This window comes from Trichechus manatus, unplaced genomic scaffold, assembly GCF_000243295.1.
Source record: "Trichechus manatus latirostris isolate Lorelei unplaced genomic scaffold, TriManLat1.0 scaffold00183, whole genome shotgun sequence".
NCBI lineage: Eukaryota > Metazoa > Chordata > Mammalia > Sirenia > Trichechidae > Trichechus > Trichechus manatus.
Window position 1 is genome coordinate 2,809,571 of NW_004444119.1, and position 25,521 is coordinate 2,835,091.

Genomic DNA, 25,521 nt, shown 5'->3' on the forward strand with positions numbered 1-25,521 from the left:
GCTTTATTTATGTTTCTCTTTTTAAATGTTGTTTCTCTCCTTTTAAATGTTAGATAATTTATTTGTAAAAGGGACCTAAAGGTAACTCTTGACATTTGCTTTAATACATATATACTTCTAAGTCTTTGCTAGGAACTCAAAATGGGTTTGCTAGAGACCAGACTAATAAGCTCATAGAGGATACAGGCTGTGTCAATCTTGTTCATTCTAGTAACCCAGTGAGCTCAGCACACTGCCTGGCACAAGGAAGATGCTCAATGAAAACTGCTGAACAAGTACATTTCCACTCCAGTATTTTGGTTACACAACTTATGACTCTAGTTCTGCTGTGAAATAGGTTTTATGTTTATTCAGGTCTTCCTGTTTGCATGTTAAACCTAAGTGAAACTTACTGAGTCAATAAAGACATGGTAAACACCCCAAAATTTATTTTTTATTATATATATGTGTGTATATATATTTTATATATATACATACTTTATATATATACATACTTATATATATATATAAGCCCTGGTGGCGCAGTGGATAAGAGCTCAGATATTAACCAAAAAGGTCAGCAGTTTGAATGTTTGAATCTACCAGCTGCTCCTTGGAAACCCTCTGGGGCAGTTCTTCTCTGTCTTATAGGGTTGCTATGAATCCGAAATGACTTGAAGGCAACTTTTTTTAATATATATATATATATGTATGTATACATACACATTCTTTTTTTTTTTCCTTTAAAAATACACTTTACCTTATGTTAGAGATACATACTGAAGTATTTATGGGTGAAAGTATATGATATCTTAGATTTGCTTTTAAAAATTATAGCAAAAAAAAAAAGTGTGTCTATGAGGAACTGAAACAGAGTCACAAAATATTAACAACTGTTGAAGCTGGGTGATAGGTACCTGAAAGTGCTTTATAGTATTATCTGTACTTTGTGAAGATTAAAAACTTCAATAATAAAAAATAATGAGTGCAAATAAATTTCAGTAACAAAAAGTAAAGAATGAGAGAAAATAATTACATTTTTAGTTGTCAAAACTCTATGTAAGAAGAGTATTGGATATTTTGGAAAGATCTGTAAAAGACTATTTACCCCAACATTGTTTCAATAGTGAAAAATCGAGAAGTGTGCTCACAAATGTTAGCAAAGGTTTGTTTTTTCACGAGGTGGAATTACAGGTAATTTTTGCTTTTTCTTTAAACTGTTTTATATTATGTAAATTTTTATAGCAGGATGTATTAATTTTAAATTTGGGGAAAACTATTTTCCCAAACAACATTCTGTAATTTTTCTCATTATGTTATTCTTTTTAGGTGATGGAATGATTTTTAAATTTTTAATAAAACTGTATTTAGTCTTAAGTAATTCAAAGTGGGAAAGTGATACACTTTTAAAACACGAAATCTGAAATAGATTTCATTATATTTTTAAAAATGCAAATGAAATACTTTATGACAGTCTACACATACATTTTTTTCTCAATCACCTATTAAGGGCATTAAAATGAAGAAAACCATACAAAACACAACATTTTACAATAGACAAGGATAGATTTAACTAGCTATCGGGTTCACTCATATCAGGCTCAAAACTATTAATAGTTATAGGAAGAAACAGCACTTGGAAGGGAAATGAAGAAAATGTTTTCTAGTTTGAACATAAAGAATTTGAATTGAAACTATTCCAATAGTTCTGTGCAAAAAAGCATTTGTAGCTATTTTAGTCATATGTTTGTTCTAGGAGAGGAACAGACGGCAGAGTGGAATAAGACGCAAACTCCAGATGCTGATTTTTGTGAATGCAGTGCCATGAATGCAGCATTATCAGCTAAATCTCAAGTTTAAATTTAGCCAGCGCTGCAGCACGTTTGGAGTTCATTTTAATTTAATGATTAACTTTGAAATATCATTTAAGGTTTATTATCTTGGGCAACAGTCCTCAAAAGTAGGTGTTATAATGGCTGTCAGAATCATGGGTCTTCACACTGTCTCTTCCTGGTCTGCAACAAGCCTCAAATTGCATGGGAGGTGGAGCCTCTCTCTACACACCCTCTCTGGGGATTTTCCTACATGAAACAGCTGCTGTGTACAGGCCCTATTCAAGGGTCTGTATTTCCTATTTCTATTTCCTATTCCTTACTGATTTTAAGCCTTCAAGGAATTTAAAAGTTGCTCCTTCTTACCAAGAGGTTGAGAATCCCTACACATGCCAATCTCAGTTTGGGTAATGTAAAGAAAAAGAAATAAAAATTACCATCTAAGTTACCTGGTGGGTATTTTCTTCTTCCATATCCATGTTCTAAGCTTTAGGAATGATGAAAAATTTCTTAGGTTTTGGGTTTTCCAGGTCATGTACCTGTAATCAGATTAAAGAATAACATTTTGTTACAAATGAACTGTATATACTTAAGGTTTTACTAGAGTAGATATTTTGTTTCTTAATTACTGCATTTCTAGATGATCATGGGAAAATCATTTAAATCCTTATTTACAAGTTTTAAAGGACTAGCATATGGTATCTTCAGTATATCCTCAGATTAAATTTTTTTTTTTTTACCTGGTTCCTAGTAGAACTGGATTGCTCATAATGAAGGCCAGTACTGGAATGTTGCTTGCTTGAAGTTTTTGAAGATTCTTGACGTAATTTTCTTTTAGATCTGTGGACTGTTTGGCTCAATATCAACCTGTGGACACTTATATCATCTTCTTTAGTCTGATTTACTGATAGTTGGGGATCTTCCATTTCTGTGTCTGACTCAAAAATGTGTGGCTGTCTTTTAATTTTTACTGACCCGTGGCCTTTCCTTAAAATTTGCGTTATATATTTACTTGTTAAATTTTCTTTCCCATTCACTTGGAAGTCGACAGCACTTTTTATTATACTTGAATTGTTACCTGACATCTGAAATACTGAATTACCAGGTAGTTGTTTACTTTCATTTACATTCTCAATCAATGATTTTCTATTAGAGGGGTGATATTTTCTCATCTTTGTACAGGATTCAATATTTTTTTCTTGCAGAGGTCTGGAATTCTTCTGATTTAAATTTCCAGCAAGTGTCTGAATATTACTATTAGATCTTTTCTTTACAGCTGAACCTAAATTCAGTTTGTCATCCTGGATCACACTAGTTTTAGGTGAAAGCAACTTAGATTCTGTAACAACATGCTGTTTTCTTTTCAGGTTGCCAGATTCTGAGATATTGTTGTTCATCTGTAACAATCTATTTTTGAAAATTGGTATGAATTTAGGATTGATTTCACTTTGGGGGCTACGATGTGTGTCTTGAACTTGAGTATTTCTTCTGTTGGCCTTTGATACGTCCAGATGTGTTTGTGGTACCTTGTTGGGCAGGGACATCTGTCTGCTATGAACAGACTCTGGCTGCAGATGCAGAGTTGGGAGGATGCCTGGCTTTGGCTGGCTGATGGAAAGCTCCACCTTGTGGTGTGTTGCTACTGAACGTGGTAGGAGACTTTGGACCGAGGCAGGTTTTATGGAAGTGGCTTGAGTCAGGCAAGCCCTGAATGTTTTTTTAGTGGTCAGATTGGATGGCTTGATTTTGTTTTCCTGAAAGGATAGAGATTGGGAAAATTTTTTAAAATGTAGTAAGTCTTTATATTCTTATTTAATATCATCTTAGTGGTTACGCGTTTGGCTGCTAACCAAAACCTCAGCAGTTCAAATCTACCAGCAGCTCTTTGGAAACCCTATGGGGCAGTTCTACTCTGTCCTATAGGGTCGCTATGAGTCGAAATTGACTCGATGGCAAAGGGTTTGGGTCTTTTTTTTTTTTTTTTTTTAATTTCTTTTCCATTAAGGTAACACTATGATATACAAAACAAGTGAGGAAAAACAAAAAATACATGAGCCTTCTTGAGGAAATATGTACATTTTTTTTGGTTCTTATCCTTCTTTAGATACCATCCTTTCGAGATAATACTTTAAGATGAAAGTATGTTCTAAGTTCTGTATAAATCAATGACAAGACCTATTGCAGACAGCTACCCATTGTCCTCAAACATGTTCTGGCTGTTCTCTTGCATGGAATGTCTCTCTCTTCTCCACTTACCTCAGTTTCAGGCTTCCTCTAGGTTCTTAACAACATCCCACCTTCTCTGAATCCCCCACCAGTCAACCTATCATAAAGCGATTGTTTTTCTCTCAACTCCCAAGGAATCTGCTACTAGTTAGTGCTCATTTGTCACAAATTCTAGTACAAGATAGCGCTGTTGTCTTTAGTGCTCATGTTCTATCTCCCTAAGTAGATATTAGATTCTTTGAGGGTAGGAATCATGACTTATTTATTCTTACATCCTTCCCATTCTAAGATCCTTCAAAAATACTTGTTGAAATAAATTAAATTCATGGAGGAGGTGGCTGCATGTGCATTTAGTCTTTAAGAATAAGTAGGATTTTTACTATAGGGCAGGAGCTGCGTTTTAAGCATTTTTGTGTCCTCAGTGCCAACTAGAGAGCCTTGTAAAACAAAGCAAAATAAAACAAACAAAAATACCCGTTGGAGTTGCTGAGTCAACTCCAACTCACGGAGGTAGCAATTCAGCAGGTATTAGCCAAACTGACTTGTCAGATACATCTAAGAGAGCCAAGTGCAGTCTTTTAAAATAATTATCTATTGAGTCCTAATGTCTGTAAAAGAATGATATATGGCAATAATCTGGGACATTGAACAAAGATCTCTTTCCTCACCCTCCCACATCAAATACGCATAGAATCACAACCTGAAATACAATTTTAAAAACTGTTATGGATAATATGGGAATCAGAACAACTGCTTTCTTCTCCACTACTGGAAGCTGAGTTGTAGAGCAGGGTTGAGAGGACAGCAAGAGAGTTTGGGGAGATTAGAATTACAAATAGGCAGACGAAAAGAAAGTGATCCAGTTATCTGTCAAACAGAAGAAATAACGCCAAAACGTAGTGGCTTCAGACAACAATGATCATTATATTGTTATCTCTTACATTTCTGGGGGTCTCTCATGTAATTGCAGTTAAGTGACTGAGGCTGCCTGGAGTCGCCTTCCTCACTCACGTGTGAAGGCGATGTTGGCTGTTGGGCGACAAGTTGTATTTTCATGTTGCCTGGGATCCCTCACAGCATGAGCAAGTGTCCCCCAGACAGACCAGGTGGAAGCTGGGTTTCTTTTTATGACCAAGCCTCCAAAGTCACAAAGCATCACTTCTGCACAGGTCTGACCAGATCCAAGAGGCAGGAACACAGACCTGCATCTCATGGGAAGGGCTATCACATTCTCAATGAGCAAGTGGGTGGGAACTCCTGTGGCACCTTGGACAGACAGTGGCTGTCAGAGGGCAGTCCATCTCCCACCATGACCTGCAGTCTCTCACCACTTCAAGCCTCCAACGCCAGCACTACAGGTGGCTGAGAGAAGAGCCTGTGCACTTGGCAACGAAGCCACACACAGACCTGATGCAGGGCACAGACAAGCTGAGGAGGGGATCGGGTGGGGGCTGGAGGAGCATGGCCAACTCCTGCCCCAATGAGTATGAGTCAACAGTGACCTTACACAGAGCTTCGAAGCATAGGCATGGCTCTTGCTTCCCAATCATGTGCAAATTTCTCTCGTGGCCACCCTGAGCCAGAAGGATGTAGAGAAGGAATTCAGGGAAACATATGTCCATCTTACTAAGTTGACACAACACAAAGTCACCATAGAGACCAATACCGTTTTTCTCACCTTGACCATTTTTGGAAGTTCCCAAGAAAATCCTGGATAAAGTTTAGGGGCAATGCTGAAAATAGGTGAGTGGGGCTCACTTCTTGTCTGGAGATTTCTCAAGTTGGAGCTTATTCTTGCCAGAAGGGCAAGAAGATGCTCCCCTTCAGTCCCCTCTGACTTTCAGGGGCACAGAAGAGAAACCAGCAGGTCACCTGAGGAACAGGAGCTGGCTTGCGGCCTCTGGGGATTCTCGGCTGAAGGAAAAGATGTGCCAAGAAGGGAGGTGGCACGCGCCTCAGAAGAGTGAATGGGGTGCAGCTGTTCTGTACCAAGGAGCTACGGTAAAGCTAAATCCTGTCTGAGAAAGCCTCATACACCATCTTTGTCAACAAACAACACGAGCAGAGACCACCATGAGACCAATCCATATCAAGACGTGAATGGCTCCTCACGCCCTTCCATTGCCCAGCTGTGACTGTGCAAAGGTTATGGTAGGTTAGTGTTTTAGCAGGTTGAACTGTGTCCCCCCGCCACCAAAAAGATATGTCCAGGTTCTAACCCCCAGTACCTTACTGGAAATGGGGTCTTTGCAGAAGTCATTAGTCAAGGATCTCGAGATAAGATCATCCTGGATTAAGGGTGGGCTCTAAATCTAATGGCTGGTGTCTTTAAAAGAGAAAGAAGAGGGGGATTTGAGATACAGAGATATGGAAGGAAGATCAATGTGAAGATGAAGGCAGAGACTAGAGTGATGCTGCCAAAAGCCAAGGAACACCAGGAGCCACCAGGAACTGGAAGAAGCAAGGAAGGATTCTCTCCTAGAGCTCTGGAGTGAGTAGGACTCTGCCAACATCTTGAATTCAGGTTTCTGGCTTCCAGAACTGTGTGAGAATAGAGTCCTTTCTTTTAAGCCACCAAGTTTGTCGTGATTTGCTGTGGCGATCCCAGGAAACAGAGTGCATGCCTGTGCCACCCTCTTTCTGTGTCCTTCCTGCACTAGAGCCTGGAAATTGAAGATGGACATTTTCTTTCTTTTTTATTGTACTTTAGATGAAGGTTTACAGAGCAAATAGTTTCTCATTAAACATTTAGTACACATTTTGTTTTATGACAATGGTTAGCAACCTCGCAACATGTCAACACTGTCCCTTTCCAAACTTGGGTTCCCTATTACCAGCTTTCCTGTAAGATGGACATTTTCTGGATTCCTTTGCAGCTAGGGTTTAGAATATGATTTAGGATCAGCCAATTGGGTGCACGCATGTAATATTTGGAAAAAGGCAATACGGTTAAGCCACATTTGTGCTGTTTTTGTTGAAAAGTTTAATTATCAATGCCTTTGGGTTTTCAATCACAGGGTTAGCAGAAGCCCAGGTGTGCACTCACTAGCTCTGTAGGCATCCAGAGCCAAGTTTAGGGCGCCCACTCTTGTGACGTGGACCTTATTAAGCACTTCATACTGCCTTCCCCCATCCCCCTTATGTAAGCTCTCGCCTGCAAATAGATGCCATCCTGGGAGAGGACCATCTCTTAAATTGGACTGAATTTCTACCTCAAAGAGATGTTTTGTTAGAATGAGTGAATCACCTTGAAGTGGCCAGATTGAATTTTTTCCGTTCAATAAAGATAGGGTTCAAAAACAAAGTTGAAATAAATTATAGAAAAGCAAAGAACAGCTAATTTTGGACCTATGGGTTTCATACACTGTAGTAACTTTTAAACAACATTCCTACTACTTGAGATACCAAAAGAAAAATTCACTCTAGAAAGATTCATATAAGAATAAATTAACTTGTATTCTGACATAAAAACTTCTCTAGAATGTGTCTGAAATATGTCATACCCCGTTCCTTCCTCCTCTGCCTCTCAGGAAGATACAGATGATGAAAATGATACCCAGGAGCATGTGGTGCCCCTAGCCTGTCAATATATTATTTACTCATTGTTTTGATTTCTAAAATACAGTAAATAGCCCAAAGGGGGAAACCTCTAGGTTTATATTCAAAATGTACAAAAAGACTACAAAAAGGGCCTATAGAAACAGCAGATGAGATCATAAATAATTCATACAGAACTTAAATATACTTAGATGGTCAAAAAACCAAGGTTTATGAAGTCATAACCTGACAATTAACATGTTTTCCTACCACATTATCATTATTCTGCTAGGTGTCACTGGCAAATGCAGCTTGGTTAACTGTTAATTTCTACATTTTACATAAAATTTGTATAACTCTATATTAACATAAAATTATAGAGGAAAACCAAAAGCTTTGATTTGTATTTAGAGATAAATGGATATTTAACAGAGGCCTAGAACTAAGGTAATGATTAAATGAAACTTGAGAAATGGCCAATATGATCCATCAAATGTGATTTATCTATTAAAATGTGGTTCTGTGCTTCACACCACCTCAGAGATTTTCTTGTTTAAAAGTTGAACAAGAATTCAGTTAAGCTTAGATCTAACCACAGGTTTACAGGGAATGTGGGGTTTAGAAGAATATGTTAAGTTTAAACGACATGACACCACAAGGAAGCTGTCAGTCAATTCTAGAATATGGGACATTTCCAGGGCAAATGATCCAGTTTTTCCAGCAAATAACTGGAATAAATAAAGCGGGATGGGGGTTGGAAAGTTACAGAATAAGAGACTTCACTTTCTTTACTTTTGACAAAGAAATCTTATTCTAGTGAGTGTGAAGACAGGCCATTATATTTCTCTCATCTGCATTGCTTAAATATTATTCGCTTTTTTTTCATAGATAAGATTTCACTTAACCTATTATCTTAAAAAGGAGCCCTCGTGGCAAAGTAGTTAAGCACTTGGCTGCTAACCGAAGGATCAACAGTTCAAACCTACCAGCTCCTCTGTGGGAGAAAGACGTGGCAATCTGCTTTCATAAAGATCTGCAGCCTTAGAAATGCTATAGGGAAGTTCTACTCTGTCCTACAGGGTTGCTATGAGTCAGAATCAACTTGACAGAAGTGGGTTTTATCATCTTAAAATGAAAATGTTACTGAAGTAATTAAATTTCTATAAATGAAATTAAAGGCTTTTTCAACCAATCAGATACAAATGAAGTGGCAGAAGTTCAAGGTAATTAGATTTGTATAAGGCAAATATTTCCAAACTATCCTATGAGATTATTTATTCATTCATCTATTGAGAAAATATTTAATGAACATCTATGAAATATAAAACACTAGGGATAACAAGAAGATGGATATAGTCTCTACCCTCCAGGAGCTCACACTAAATTAGAAGAGACAGATCAGTAAACTACTTACTACTAGTACTATAATACCACGTTAAACACAATAATGATAAATGGTACTGACAAAATGGTTAAACATAATAATAATAATAAATAGTATTATGGAAACACTGAACTGAAAAAATGAATTATAGCAGTATGGGTTAGGTACTCCCTCACAGAAGTCAAGAGGTCTGAGTAAGATAAGTGGACACACAGGATAAGAAATCTCTTACCTGTATGTAAGCTTTAGTTAGTTCTTGTGTGTAGTAGCATGGTTTATTTGTCATCTTTATGGAAAATCCACATATATGGGGAAGTTTAGATTTCAAATCTGAAAGAAAACTTTTCAACACACCTTCCAAATCCACTCTTGGAAAAAACTGTATGGGCTGGCTTCTGATACAACTGAGAGGGTATCTGAACAACGTTAAAGAACAATGCAAAAAAGTTTTGTACATAAGATAAATTTTAAAAATTAAAAAGTATCAAAATAATACATTTTAAAAAGGCACAAAAAGTAAATCCTAACTATCTTTTATTTTGCTTATTCCATACTACCCAGAGCTAAAAAGCATGTTTTCTCATAGGGATTTTATTTCCTTCTATTTTAATATTCACAATCAAGACAACTCATTGTATCTTTATGATATAGCTTTCTAAATGGATTGGCAAACTAAGATGTTCCAAAAACTATAAAGAAGGCACTACGGGCCTTACTACCCACTGCTGCTGAGCTGATTCCGACTCATAGGGACCCTGTAGAACAGAGTAGAACTGCCTCATAGGGTTTCCAAGGCTGTAATCTTTACGAAAACAGACTGCCACGTCTTTTTCCCACAGAGCAGCTGGTGGGTTCAAACCACCAACCTTTTGGTTAGCAGCTGTGCACTTAACCACTGCTCACCAGGGCTCCTATGAGTCTTATATACTATCATTAAAATAAGTGTTTATAGTAAACAATAAACAGGTTGCATCTCCAAAAGCAGTAAAAAACCCAGTACAGAGAAACAACATATATAGGTTGCATTCAAGCTCCAGAAGCAGTTCTTTAAGAAAAGCAGTCATTTGTTCTGATGAAAAATATTCTGAAGACTTGGAGTAATGTCTTGACATTTAATGAAAGGGAATTACTGATGTAAGTCAACTTCAATTCTACTACTAATATTTGCGTTAGAAAATGTAGACTATAGAAGGAAAAAACTATGGCTTTTCTTCTTACATTTTTAAACTTCAGGTGGTCAGAATACAAAGACTGGGAGACAGGAATGGTTAAATCAGCACTAAACCAGAGTTTCACCAGAGCACTTGTGCCCTCTGCGTAGGTCTTTAAAAATAAAGTGTTGGGAGATATCTTCTTAAATAAATGGGGTACACTAAGTGCAAGACCTATTCTCTAAACTCTGCTTAAAATATTAATCTTTCAAAAAGAAAAAAACAGATTGTTAAATGATTGATTCTTTTAATTAAATGCTTTCAATAATATCCAACGTACCACTAGAGGGAGGTCTTGGCTAAGGAGAATCCTATGATTTTTTTTTTTTTCTTTCTACTAGGACACATTGTTATAGCTGAAGTTTTGTTTGCTGTCCAAATTGTTGAAATAGTGTTTACAGAAAAGAATTATCTTATTAAGCTCATCCTCAAATAGAAATAGGGAAAAATCCTAAGCAAAAGTAAAAAAAAAAACAAAAAAAAAAAAAACCAACACTCATACAGATAAAAAGAAGTCAAGAAATAGTTTCACTCAGATAAAGAACAGGTTGAAAATGATAATAAAATCGGGGCAAGGTCAAGCTTGAGTGGTAAAAGTGGGCAGAGAGCACCTGTCACAACCGGTTGTATACAGGATACGTGAAGACTCTTTCTCCAATCATTCTGAAGTAGATGCTGCAGTATATTTTAATATTTCCACAATCTTCTGGAAGTTTATAGCCATACTGAAAATTCAAGCACAAAGTTTAAATCATCTTGAGAGGAAAGTAAGCTTAGATTAGATTACAAGAAGCAAAATCAAATAACTTCTAACGTCGTACAGACTTCTCTTGCTTACCAGATCATCCCAGTGCATCTGGAAATCTCTGTATGAGTGAAAAGGACAGTCAGGGGGGGTGTTGTGAAGAATATTTATTATCTGTCCCATTTTCATGCTGTGAAAAAGAAGAGCTGGTAAATATTATGAACCAATGCTTAAATATTGTTTGATAAATTAACTATGTGATTTAGACAGTGTTCAAAAAGACTTAGCAACTATCTCACTATCCATACGTGAGTAATAAACAAATCATTTGCTCCTAGTTCCAAACAAACTTTATTAAATCTCAACAACTAAAATTTTTAGGGAAATCTAAATTGAATTAGAAAATATAAAATACAGAAAGAAAAAAAATCGCTATAAAAAGAAAAAAAAACAGAAAATAATAACTACAAAAATGTCACCACACAAGGGTATGCCTAGTAATTGTCAGCCTTTAGGGAAAGGCCTCATAAGGGTTGAATTAATCAGTCAGATCTATGTTTCCCATCTACCTCTTCCCTGCTTCAATAAGTAAATTATTATGTGTATGCTGCCAATTAATTAAACTTCTTTTCCTAAGCAGGGTAAAATTTTATCCAAAATTTTAACCAAACCCATTGCCATCAAGTCTGACTCGCGGTGACCCTACAGAACAAAGCAGAACTGCCCCATTGGGTTTCCAAGCAGTGGCTGGTGGATTTGAACTGCTGACCTTTTGGCTAATAGCCAAGTTCTTTTCCACTGTGCCACCAGGGGTCCTTCATCCCAAGAGTACTGTTTATATCAATAACAAACTTTTTCCCTTGAAGACAGTACAAACTTAAAACTCAGTTCATCTCAAATTATACTGAATCATCAACTACTAAGTACAAATATATAAGGTTTTATTGATATTATGATGGTTGTCATTTCTAATGAGAAACCTAGAAATTTTACTACTTCTTCAAACTAGATCTAAAACAATGTAAACATGTAATAAATTATTTTAGTAATTTGATAAAGGAAATTGATAGCTTCTGTAAAGATGACAATATTATTTCAATATTTTTTTAACCTTCTTTAAGTTATAATTCAATTTCAAAAATTCCCCTAACTGATTTATACTTTTGCACATATCAATGTTAAGGAGGCAAAATTAGAGGAAACTACTATATTTTGAACACACCCTATGCACAACGAATTGAAATCTCACCTTGGCAAAACATAGCACCAGTTGCTTAAAATGGAATGTCTCTCAATGACAGCTTTCTTATTAGTTTCAAAATCCTTTATAACACTCTCAGGAATATCAAATTCTCTTAGCTTTTAATAGAAATAAAGATTTTAAAGCGTAAGTCCTCAAAAGAATTTGGATAAGAAAAAGAGACATTTAAAATGCATGTTTTATACATTTATATTATATGTACTTATATACACACAGCACAGAGTCAGTTATAATGCAGCTTTAAAACAGAATGAATCATGTATAACCACTTTACATAATGCAATCAATACTTCAGCTCACCCTGTTTCTCCTTTATACAGTATGTCAAGTTTTTCATGCTCTTCCTCCTATCCTCCAAACTAAAACTCCTATTCTATGCTTATTTCAACTGGTTTTCAGTTTCTTTGATTGTGTTAATATATAGGAAGTTGGATCCCTTCCAAAGAAAGGTATTTACATTTGTAAGCATGGCCTTCTTAACCCAAATCAATTTTCTTTAAGCGGAGGATGAGTAAGGGAGCTATACTTGACCTGCATCTTTTGGAGGAGAGAGCACAGAGCCAATGCTCCCATTTCCGCCTCCTGGAACTCTTTCTTCCCTGCTCTCCAGGTACTGTCCCCGTAGGGCATGTAGGCTTGTGGGTGCCAATGACAGATTATCATTTACAGTTTACTCACCCTGGGAAGTCTCCCTGGGAGGCATTTCTTACAGTAGGTCAAAGATAATAAAGGGACCTTCAGCGAGGTGAAAAATAAAGTATTAATGGGTGAGAAGCCTCTGTATTAAGATTACAGAGGATGGTTCACAACCTTCTCCCTTTTTTAACGTATCGCAATAGCATCTTTGGAGCTTTGACGGTACAGTGGTTAGTGGCTGCTAACCAAAAGGTCAGCAGTTCAAATCTACCAGTTGCTCCTTGGAAACCCTATGGGGTAGCTCTACCCTGTCCTATAGGGTTGCTATGAGTCGGATTTGACTGGACAGCAACGGGCTTTTGTACTGGTAGCATCTTTTGGGAAACAATGCTCTAACCTCACTGCCTATTACTTTTCAAGTGGTCTAAAAAAACAAACAAACAAACAAAGAAACCCGCTGCCACAGAGTCGATTCCAACTCCTATAGGACAGGGTAGAACTGCCCTATAAAGCTTCCAAGGAGCACCTGGTGGATTCGAACTGCCAACCTTTTGGTTAGCTGCCGTAGCTCTTAACCACTACACCACCACGGCTTCCTCAAGGTGCTATAGCACAAGTTAAATTTGCCAAGTTTTTACTGCCTGAACAAGTCGTAAGCATTTTAACTATATACTTGCTTAAAGCACTGCCCACTCAGGTTCATCTGAGTCCCGCCAAGAAGAGCCTTCTAGGTCTGTATCTAGACTTCTTTAAGTCTAGTGGCTGGCCCTTCTCTGAACTCCCACAGCATTCATAAAAACTAAAGAACACAGGGGAGCAGAAGAGCAGAAAAACATGATGCAGTAAGAGGAAGATAAGATGAATTTTCTGCTCTTCTGCTCCCCTAGTTGTGTTGTGGGTGAGAGAGCAAGGACACTCAGAATGAATAAGGACACAGCCTGTTCTGTGCACAGAGATAAATCTCGTTGTGCTGTGATGAAATGTGTTTAAGAGATAAGTTGCCTAAGCTGTGTGATAAGGAAAGGATGGTTAGGGTGGTGATGGCCATGACCATCAGAAAAGACTGGCTGCAGTGGAGTGAGTAGACTACTTGAGGGAAAATAGCCAAATGTTGAATTGAGAGGAGGCAGGCACCAGGTTCAGATGTTAGCAGTTTAAGTTCTCACATAAACATCCTTACATGGCTTCAGTCTCTACTCTTCTGGGTATGGTCTACTGTTTTTAGAGATTCCAGGCATTGCTGTAGGTATCTCCATGGTACTAGTCAACACAGACTATTCTAAAGACTGGCAAACTACCTGTTCACCATACACCCCCAAGAGATGGCAAACTCCAGAACCAAGTCTGTTTTCATTAACAAATATTTATAAAGCGACTTATGTCTAAAAAGCCATACTGATAAGCAGGTACCCAATAAATACTCATTCCTACTTATAATGCCAATCTAAAGAATTTGGACTTTATTTTCTCTAGGGAACATTGAGGTACTAGAGATATTTAAACTGGGAATATTGTTTTAGAGAGAAAACTCTGTTGACACTGTGGAGGAAGAATTAGAGAATAAACAAGAAGTGGGCGAGGCTGGAAATGAGAAGGCCAGTATGGAGACTGTAACAGTCCAGACAAGAGAAGGTCGTCTTAATTGGAGCAATACGTATGGTGATGGAGAGGAGGAAGCAGGTTTTAGAAATAAGGCAGGCTACCAAAGACTAACGGGATATAGAAAGTGAGAAAGAGCCAATGATGACTCCAAACTTTCTAGCAAGGTAACTTATTGGCTGCTGATGACAGTAACCAAATGAGTAAATACGAAGGAGGAACAGATTTGGGGTAGAGGAAGGTGACAAATAAATGCATTCATTTTAGATATAATTGAGAAGCTGGACTACATGAAGAACGGGCATGAGGATTGGAGGAAGACTCATTAACAACCTGTGTTATGATACAACCTTGCTTGCTGAAAGTGAAGAGGACTTGAAGCACTTACTGATGAAGATCAAAGACCACAGCCTTCAGTATGGATTACACTTCAACATAAAGAAAACAAAAATCCTCACAACTGGACCAATAAGCAACATCATAATAAACGGAGAAAAGATTGAAGTTGTCAAGGATTTCATTTTACTTGGATCCACAATCAACATCCATGGAAGCAACAGTCAAGAAATCAAACAATGCATTGCTTTGGGCAAATCTGCAAAAGACCTTTTTAAGATGTTAAAAAGCAAAGATGTCACTTTAAGGACTAAGGTATGCCTGACCCAAGCCATGATGTTTTCAATAGCCTCATATGCATGTAAAAGCTGGACAATGAATAAGGAAGACCAAAGAATTGATGCCTTTGAATTGCAGTGTTGTTGGAAGAATATTGAATATACTATGGACTGCCAAAAGAATGAACAAATCTGTCCTGGAAGAAGTACGATCAGAATGCTCTTAAGAAACAAGGATGACGAGACTTCATCTCATACACTTTAGACATGTTATCAGGAGGGATCAGTCCTTGGAGAAAGACATCATGGTTGGTAGAGCAGAGGGTCAGCGAAAAAGAGGAAGACCTTCAATGAGATGGAATGACACAGTGGCTGCAACAAGGGGCTTAAGCATCACAACGATCATAAGGATGGCGCACGACATTCTGTTGTTCATAAGGTCGCGATTAGTTGGAACCGACTCGACGGCATCTAACAACAACATCATTAGTACGTCCACGTGAAAGATTCCAAGACAGAACAGAGAGGTTGCAATTATACAAAAATATTTGGCCAGTATCAGTGTATAGGTAAAAGCCATTGGAATGCGTGAGCCTGCTAAAGAGAAGAAAAGAGAGCTGAAAATGAGATCCTAGGGAGAAGTAAAATAACATTTACTGAGTGACCACTAGTGTGTAAGGCTCTATGCTAGATACTGTAGGAATTAACAAAATAAAAGACAAATCTTTTTGTTAAGAAGGCAGAAAGTGTTATGTGTAAAAAATACATGCAAAAATGTTATCAGAATGCCGATGAGGGGGAGATTACACTTACTATGAGCTGAAATAGTGCCTTTGAGATCTGGCAGTAAAAGAAGAGGCAAGAAGTGGATGCTGAGACAGAGTAAAGCTGTGAATCGTGAGTGTCACTGAAAAAGAGTTTTGAAGGTGGGAATAATATGACAAGATCTGTGTCAAACTGACAGAATGTTTTCTTTGCAAAAACAGAGTTACTACAATACAAATATAATAGACATTCAATAATATGGATTGTGATAACAAAACTTTCCCATCACCCTTCCTGCCAAAAATTAAAACAAACAGCATGTTAGCAACAATAGTAAATATATAGTAAATTGTAGAAAACAAAATATGTGGTACCTCAGGTGGTGGCAGTCTAATTGTGTAAGCCTCGATACTTAGACAAACTTGAGTTTCTGTTACATTGATGTCTAATACTGAAAATAAAATATTTAACTGTGAATTGTTTAGAATTATTATTCCATCCTATCAAATTAAGTATTTTAGTAACAAAATAAATTACTTTTAATGTAATTTATTCAAATTGGAAACTAAGAATAGATTTTTTTCACACATGGTAATATCCAAATAATCACCATATAATATGTGACAATCTGCAGCTGAGACATCTCAAAGATGACAAAAGTAGTAAACAAGGATTTGTGTGTGTAGGAAGCAGGATTCATAGGGTGGGGTTAAAATAAGAAAAATGAGACATCCCACAGCTAAGAAAAACTCAACAAACACCTTATACAAGTTTGACATCTATTACATGTGAAAATACGGAGACTGCCCTCTTCCAAAATCAGACAGGTACACCACCATGCTTCTTACTTGAGTCATTCTTTAACTAGCAAACGTCTTCAAATATACACTGGCAGATATACTTCAGATGTCCTGGAATCCTGAGGCTTCTACCTTGCTTTATGTAATTAAAATGGACTTGTAGCAAGTCAGGATAGTGGTTACCTTGGGAAGGGGCATACCTGGAAGAAAGCCTGAGAGGATTCTAACTGTAATGCTCTGTTTATTGATCTGAGAACTGGTTACCAGGATATGTTCAGTTTGTTAAAATCCAATGAGCCATACTCTTATAATTTGTGTGTTTTTCCATGGTATATAATATTTCAATAACAAAAAAAAAACCCTAACACAAGAGTGAATAATTTTGCTCTCGTAAATTGTTATTTTCCATCTCTGATAGCTGTAGTCTCAAGACAGTGTTTGGGGATGAGACTGGATTTATGTAATGAGCCAAGGGGCCACAGAGAGAGAACAGTGACCGCCACTGCACAATTTAAAGACAAACCAGTGCAAGGATGGCAAAGAGGCTTCATCTCGAAGGTCAACTTACATCAAACAGCTATGGATAACACACGCTAGTTCCAGATTTAGGCTACCCCCAAATGGTGGGGGAAACTACCACAATTGGTTAATAATGTTTACTGTGAGCTCAGAATTTCCATATATCCATTATCTCTGGACTACTGTTTGGGAAACTGTTGGCCTTCAATACAACCATGCATATCAATTAATAGATTATATGAGACCATATCATAAACTATAAACTGTTTTAGATCTGTGTTCTTTAGACAACATTTTCTTTCTTTAAGGAGGAAAAGAGTCATTTTCTTCTCATAAGAAATAAAGTTTTTACATATATCATTACTAAAGTATTTGATGACATGATTCTGCAGACTAAACATTACAAATGCCTGCAGAATTAAACTTCTTCATAGTCATCCTTTCTTTAAGTAGAGACAATGAAAACACAGTTTTATTTCCAATTAAGATGAGTGAAATTTTTCTCAGATAGGCAGAATATATGTTTTGAACCACATGTGATTTCCCAGGTGGAAATTCTAAGTACAATAATATATGAACGATTTCTGATAATTTTGATATAACCTAACCATCAAAATTATAATCCAACAATCTGTAACATTGTTTTTTTAAAACAATTGTTAATTAATGTTTTATCTACTGACATATACATTTTTACTTACCAATAGCATTTTGCTTTCCCATCTGAGAAAGAAAATCTTTTCCTTAAAAAATTAATAGGATATACCATATTATTATAATTCATAAATCATGACTGAAAATATAATTTTTATGTAAAATTATCAAAGCTAAGTTAAATGCTTTAATGTGTAGTTGTTATACAAAGGAATATATGGTGATAGCTCAGACAAAAAATATAATCACTCAAAAAGTATCTCTTCAATTAAAAGGACAGAAATACTCAATTCCTCCCTCAAATACTTATCTCCTGCTATAAAATACTTAAACAATGGCCAGATCGCAACAAAATTCAGGATAACATTTGGGGTCCAGCAGTATTGGCAACTGGTATTCATTTTGCTATAATGCTTCATACCTTAAATTTCTTTCTTTCTAAGTGTCAAATATTACATAACAAAAAATCAAAAAGATAGAGAAACATTAGCATGTTTTTGAACATAGTCCCCAAATAAGGAGATGACATTTATGTTGTCGTGGGCTTGCTTGAGAATACCTGTTTGGGGCTATGCTTAAACAAATGATCCCTAAAATAGTATGTCTTGAAATTAAAAACAGATAAACATAATAGAGGTAATGTAGGTCATAGGGCCTTAATGACTGAAAGAGATAAAGTTACCTTGAACCAAGAGATGACCAGTTTTATTCCAGGCTGGAGCAAGTCTAGCTGTGAGTGAATATGAAAGGCAGTTTTGAAGAATTACAGGAATTACTCTTTGTGGAGCCTCCATCTAAAAATATTAAAGGGCAAAAATACTTGCAAATTTACAGTGATTGGTATGTCCCTATAAACTGAAAGAAAATGTCTATAAGTTTATATCACCACCTAAGTAACTGGGCTACTCGGGATATAAATTATAGTTATCACCCATATAGAGTCACCATCAGCTAATTCTATCTGGTTCTAAAGCTAAAGAAGTTAAAAGCTACTCACTGTGAAACCGTGACTACTGTCATGCTCTCATGGCCAAATGTTACCTGCCTATCCTGGCCCAATAAGCCTCACCCTATGGAGTGCCTGTGCTAAGAAACTTAAGCTTTACTTCGTATTCTGCTCCACAGAGGGAATCAGACCAGAGCTACTTACAATATTTTCATATTGTTATTCTAATTCAACACCAGGAAACAATTAAATACTCACATGGTCATAGATGCAACCAGCAGAGTATCTCTATTTGTAAAGAATTAATTTAAAAATCAGGACATTCACTTCTGACTAATAAGAAGTAACAGGGACCAGATATATCCTTCTACCAGAAATGACTAAAAAACTGGGCAAATCCTATGAAACAACGATTCACAGACACTGGGCATCAGGCAACAAAGAAGAGCAATCCCTAAGAGATGGGAAAAAACAAGATGAGCCCCGTGATTACCCCCAGCTTATTGACTAGAGAGGGTTTCCAGGCTGTGGTACAGGAAGGGGGATCCAGAAGAGCCCGGTGGTCTCCCTGAGGAGACAGAGCCGGAAGTCCAGGGAGGCTAAGGAAGCTAGAGCTTTCAGGGCAGAGTCCTGGAAAGAAGACAGCTGCACTAATGCTAATGCTGGAAACCTACCCTATGTGAAAGCTGAGGTAGCCTGCCAGTTTCATGGATACTGGCAGAAAACACAAGACTCCTGGGTCACAGACTAAGGACTTTATTAGTCATGGCACAGCAGGTAGCATGTGTTTCATGTCTGAACCCATTCCCTTTGACTCCTTAATTCCACAGGAGTGATGTGGAGCAGACCCAGGTGGAAAAAGAACAGTTACTAAGATAGACCATATCTTTGCTTATACTTGAAGAAGCCCTAGAAATCGGGGCAAACCCCAAATCTCTGCCCCAGAAGGAGACATTATCTTTATTGTATTGGACAAGGAACAAACCTGCCTTCTCCTCTGCAGGGAGACACTGTATCTTCCAAGACTGTTCACTGTACAAACATCCCTGAAAATATAGTCCAGAAGAAAAGGCTGTCATTGCCTCTGCTTGCTTCTGTTAGCAGAAAAGTGAGTGATCCATGGAGAATGTCTCCCAACATTACCCACTCTTGTTTTTGTACTGTTTCGGCTTCTGCTGATTTTTCTTAGGATATACCATCCATCACTCTGATTCATCTGTCCGAGAGGGATTGGGACCAAATCCAATCAATCTGTCTCATACAAAATTTAATTAAAGCTGCTATCAATAGGACTCCAGGTGGTAGGATGGGGCCAACCTGCAGTGCTGACCTCAAACATGCTTCCCAGGTCCCAGACCCAACCAGCTGAACCAATCCCACAAACCATCAGGGTCTACCTTAGAAAGCCAGTTGGCTTTCTCCTTAAGTGTCTGTACAATTTTTCCGTGTGGCCTGAGGCATTAATTCAGATACAGCAGATGCTTTAGCACAGACTTAGCCTTGGCAATCAAGGAGGAAGTCTGGGGAATTCTATCATCCAACACAATACTGACCAGTGGCCTGAATGCCTTCCAGGGCCAAGGTGGTGTCATTGATCACTTCAGCTAAAGTCAGGGACAAATTCTGTTCCATCTTTTCTATATGGATGGCTCTCATTGTAGGAAAAACTGCCTGCAGGGTATGCATAAAAAACAAACCAGTTATCCCTCCAGGAAGCTCCCCAAAAGTAAACAAGGGTAGCTTCATTTTGCAGAGATCTCTGCAGTCGACTAAAGGCTAGTGATATAAGGATAAATGGACAAATCCACAATTATTGGTAGATATTTCAATACTCCTCTCTCAATAATTGATATAAACAGAAAATAAGCAAGACTATAGTAGACCTGAATAACACTATCAACCAACTTGACCTGATTAACATTTATAGAACGCTCAACTGAACAACAGAATACACATTTTTCTCAAGTGGACCAATAACTCACAACTAGACCAATAAGCAACATCATGATAAACAGAGAAAAGACTGAAGTTGTCAAGGATTTCATTTTACTTGGATCCACACTCAACACCCATGGAAGGAGCAGTCAAGAAATCAAACGTTGCATTGCATTGGGCAAATCTGCTGCAAAAGACCTCTTTAAAGTGTTGAAAAGCAAAGATGTCACCTTGAAGACTAGGGTGCGCCTGACCCAAGCCATGATATTGTCAGTCGCCTCATATGCATGTGAAAGCTAGACAATGAGTAAGGAAGACCGAAGAAAAACTGACATCTGTGAGTTCTGGTGTTGGCGAAGAACACTGAATATACTATGGACTGCCAAAAGAACAAACAACTCTGTCTTGGAAGAAGTACAACCAGAATGCTCCTCAGAAGCAAGGATGGCAAGACTATGTCTCACATACTTTGGGCATGTTATCAGGATGGATCAGTTCCTGGAGAAGGACAACATGCTTGGTAAAGTAGAGGGTTATCGAAAAAGAGGAAGACCATCAACGGGATGGACTGACACAGTGGCTGCAAAAATGGGCTCAAGCATAACAATGATTTTGAAGATGGCACAGGACCGGGCAGTGTTTCATTCTGTTGCACACAGGGTCGCTATGAGTCGGAACCAATTCGACAGCACCTAACACCAACAACAATCAACCAACCTGACCTGATTAACATTTATAGAACACTCAACCAAACAACAGCAGACTACATATTTTTTTCAAGTGGACAAAGAACAGTTACTAAGATAGACCCTACTCTCGGGCTTATATAAAACATGTCCTCTAAACACAATAAAACTGAGTTTGAAATCTCTGGAAAATAACAGAAAGATCCCTGGAAAATTCCCAAATATTTGGAAACTATCTAACAGTTTTAACTAACTAATTCATCAAAGAAGAAATCAGTGGGGAATTACACAGAATCCTTCCTTGTTACTCCTAAAGAATACTGATTCCCCACAGATTCTGACTGATGGTTGAAACCAACTTTCAAGTTATCCAAAGATTTCTCAGGGAACTGCAAAGCACCTCTAGGCATTACTGAAACCTTAGCATCATCCTAGAACCTAAAGAAGGCACTGTGTCTTGGGGCTGAGTAGAATACTCATTATCCTGCACACCATCAGATCTAGGAAGACAGGCCAGCAGGCACTCCTGAACAGGGGGCTAGAACACCAGTAACACAGTGCCTAAGAGTTACATGCACAGCATGGAGTGGGCACTATCCAAGGCTCTATGACTTGTTTAGCCGAGACTTGGAGAGGTGTTCAACCCCATGTGTCCGTTTTTCTCCTTGCTAAGATCCTGAAGTTCATCACCAAGAATACAATCTATAATGTTTTGTTCCTTTACTTATTAGCTATATGACTGTGGACATCTCTCTGGATTTCAATTTCTTCATTTGTAAAAATGAGGAGATTAACATCTTTGAAAGCGTCTATCATAGATGAGATCATGCCACATAAAATGCCTGCAAGAAAGTATCCAACAAAAATCAAACCTTTCTCTTTCTATACTAAATGTGCACAAAATATCTGTTTGGAAAAAAAAATTGTTGGGCTATTTCACATGCACATCAGTGAGTTATGAGCCATATATTCCAATTTTCAGTTGGTGACAATAGAAGTTGAATACAAAATCAATATAAACAGCATCTGAAAAAATTATCCGTTTAAGAACTTACCTTAGCTCCACATTTTTCAGCATAGGCATTAAGCTTTCCAGCTTTATAAAATGGTATCTACAACAAAAATTCACATTTATAAAAAGGATGACATAAATATATTATTAAATAATGCAATACTAAAGAATTTAAACATTATACAGCAGAGAGCACAGAATCAGGCCATCATCCTAACAGCTCTTAGCCTCCAAGAAACAAGTGATGATCATTGTCTCCTTGAAGTGGAATCCGTGGATACAGTCTCCATGTGAAGAAAGCCTTTCTAAGAGTGACATGAAACCAGAAACTACATAAAGGAAAAAGTCAATAAATTTCATATGATAAACATTTAAAATTTTTCATAATATACAAGAAATTCTTAGACATGAATAATAAAAATTGATATAAATGGAAGATCAAGATAAAGTTCAAAAGGCCAAGTACTAATTAAAAAAATACAAATTAAAAACAAGATATCATTTTTAACATAACAGATTGCCTGCTAATATCCAGTGTTCATGAGGGTGTGGAAAAATAGATTCTTTCATACACTATTTGTTGAAATGTAATCTAATATAATCTTTTCAAAGAACAATTTAGTACTATCTAGATTACAGTTTAATATGTGCTGCAATTCCACTTTAAGAATTCAACCTGTAGAAACTACCAGACAAGTACAAAAATATAATTTCAATGATGCTTTCTGAAGCACTGTAATAGCACAAAACTAGAAATTCAGATTTGCGTTAGGAAAAATGTTAATTAAATAAATTATTATAACCCATACAATGAGATATTTTGCAGTGAGAGAAATGTGTGGACATGCAAAGATATCCCGGAGAGGCTATTAAAGGAGAAATAACAGGCAAGTTTCAAAATAGTGTATATAGTAATCCCATTGCTTACTTTAAGTACGTTTGAAAATTTTTTTTTTACAATCATTACCTTTGTAAGAAAAAAAACCCCATATTTTTAAAAATAGAGGGCTACTTTCCTTTTCTTAATATTCTTGCTAAGATTAGGATACTTCAATATATTAGAATTCTAAAATGATGTCCTTTTTGTTCCATAAGGATTTTAAGGTAGAACAGGATACAAATAAGAGGTTTTGGTGTCTACTTATTCACCAACAGCTTGTCTTTCTTAAATATTATATTAAGGATAAGACAACAAAAGATGGACAGATAGCAAAGACCTAGAAGAAAAATGAAAGAACTGAAGGCTTTGGAGGGCTTATCAGCATTGCTAATAAATGTTGATTTCAATGACTTCTGGAGAATTAACATTTCGGGATAACAGGATTTTCAGAAAGATTTTTTACAAAAATCTCAGGATAACAGGACTTTTAGAAAGATTTTTGGCACTTTATTATCATTCCCACTTATATAAAAGCATTGGGAAATATGTTTCTCTTTTTAATATTGTTACTGTTGTTGTTAGGTGCCATGGAGTCAGTTAAGACTCAGTGTAACACTGTCTGGTCCTGAGCCATCCTTGCAATCGTTGCTATGTTTGAGCCCACTGCTGCAACGATTGTGTCAATCCATCTCGTTGAGGGTCTTTCTCTTTTTCACTGACCCTCTACTTTACCAACTATGATGTCCTTCTCCAGGGACTAGTCCCTCCTGATAAAATGTCCTAAGTTCGTGAGACAAAGTCTCACCATCTTCACTTCTAAGGAGCATTCTGGTTGTACTTCTTCCAAGACAGATTTGTTTGTTCTTCTAGCAGTCCATAGTATATTCAATATTCTTCGCCAACACCAGAATTCACAGATATCAATTCTTCCATTCGCTTTAGTCACTCTATGTTCAAGAGCAAGTATCAGAGTCTCTTCTGACAACCATTTTGATCTTTTCTTACTTTCCTGTCTTTTTAATGACCTTTTGCTTTTTTCATGTATGATGATCTTGATGTCATCCCACAACTCATCTGGTATCCAGTCATAAGTATTCAATGCGTTAAATCTATTCTTGAGATGGTCTCTAAATTCAGGTGGGATACACTCAAGGTCATACTTTGGCTCTCATGGACTTGATTTAATTTTCTTCAGCTTCAACTGAAGCTGTTCTTCAGTTGAAGCTGAAGAAGAAATTTTATTATTACCAAGAGTAAAATTTTTTAAAAATAAAATCTTCAAATTAAGAAAATATATTTATCTCAGTTCTTTAAAAATGTTGGATGTTGATTAGAACACAAAAGTTCTCCCTTTATATTAAATGTAATTCTAAAGAATAAAATATGAGAAAAAGGTATTAAGCCTGTGTTATATTTAAAAATTATACTACAACATGTTTTATTCATTAATAGTCTTTACCTTGGATTTGTGACAGAGAAAACTAAATATTAAGTGAGAACCATGAAAATGAATTTTAAACATCAAGCATACCAAAGTTAAAATCTGTTAATGGTTCAATCAAACTACAACAGTGTGGTTTCTCCTCATGAACCATCTTCAATTTAAGCTGTAAGTAATATCTGAATTACTGTTTATTGACATTTTTCCCTATAATTACTCATAATATTTCATAAAATACTAAAAATAATACTAACCGCCATCACCACCCAAATCTGATTTAAAATTCCAGGCACAGGTGATGTAAGAATATCTTGGTGCAGAAAGAGCAACTGCCTGTGGAGATGAAACAGAATATAATGTAGTCATTTAAAATGGTATTTATAAAGAATTTTCACTAACACAGGCAAATGTGAAATGGAAAAAAAGATGTGCAGAAAATCATAAACACAGTAGGACCTCCATCTATATTTACATTTTAAAATATTGACAGGGAATTGGCCAAAATGTTAGAACTGTTTACCTCTCAGTCTGTGGGGTTATGAGTGACTTCTTCTTTGTGGTTTTTGATATTTTCTGAATTTTGTATATGATCATGTATTGCTTTTATGATCTTGAGAAAATGATAAACGTAATTAAAAAAATTTTTTTTATTGTACTTCAGATGAAGGTTTACAGAACAAATAGTTTCTCATTAAAACTGTCAGTACACATATTGTTTTATGACATTGGTTAACAACCCCATGACATGTCAACACTCTCCCTTCTCGACCTTGAGGACCTCTTTTTTTTTTTTTGGTGAAAATATACATAGCCAAAGTTACACCATTTTAAAAGTTTCTACCTGTACAATTCAGTGACA

General features: G+C 36.8%; 1 protein-coding gene across 1 annotated transcript in view; it reads right to left on the reverse strand.

Annotated features, from left to right (window-relative positions):
• Nucleotides 1-1,926: 1,926 nt before the first annotated feature.
• CUNH18orf63 (chromosome unknown C18orf63 homolog) overlaps nt 1,927-25,521 on the reverse strand; it is a 29,998-nt gene continuing 6,403 nt past the window's right edge. The window contains exons 2-12 of the mRNA XM_004387314.2: nt 24,917-24,995; nt 22,385-22,441; nt 18,445-18,556; nt 17,810-17,851; nt 16,164-16,240; nt 12,164-12,273; nt 11,008-11,104; nt 10,809-10,894; nt 9,191-9,374; nt 2,552-3,565; nt 1,927-2,350 (exon numbers count right to left, since the gene is read on the reverse strand). Coding sequence (XP_004387371.1) covers nt 2,294-2,350; nt 2,552-3,565; nt 9,191-9,374; nt 10,809-10,894; nt 11,008-11,104; nt 12,164-12,273; nt 16,164-16,240; nt 17,810-17,851; nt 18,445-18,556; nt 22,385-22,441; nt 24,917-24,995 — 1,915 coding nt within the window. The 3' untranslated portion in view covers nt 1,927-2,293. The remainder of the gene's footprint in view (nt 2,351-2,551; nt 3,566-9,190; nt 9,375-10,808; nt 10,895-11,007; nt 11,105-12,163; nt 12,274-16,163; nt 16,241-17,809; nt 17,852-18,444; nt 18,557-22,384; nt 22,442-24,916; nt 24,996-25,521) is intronic.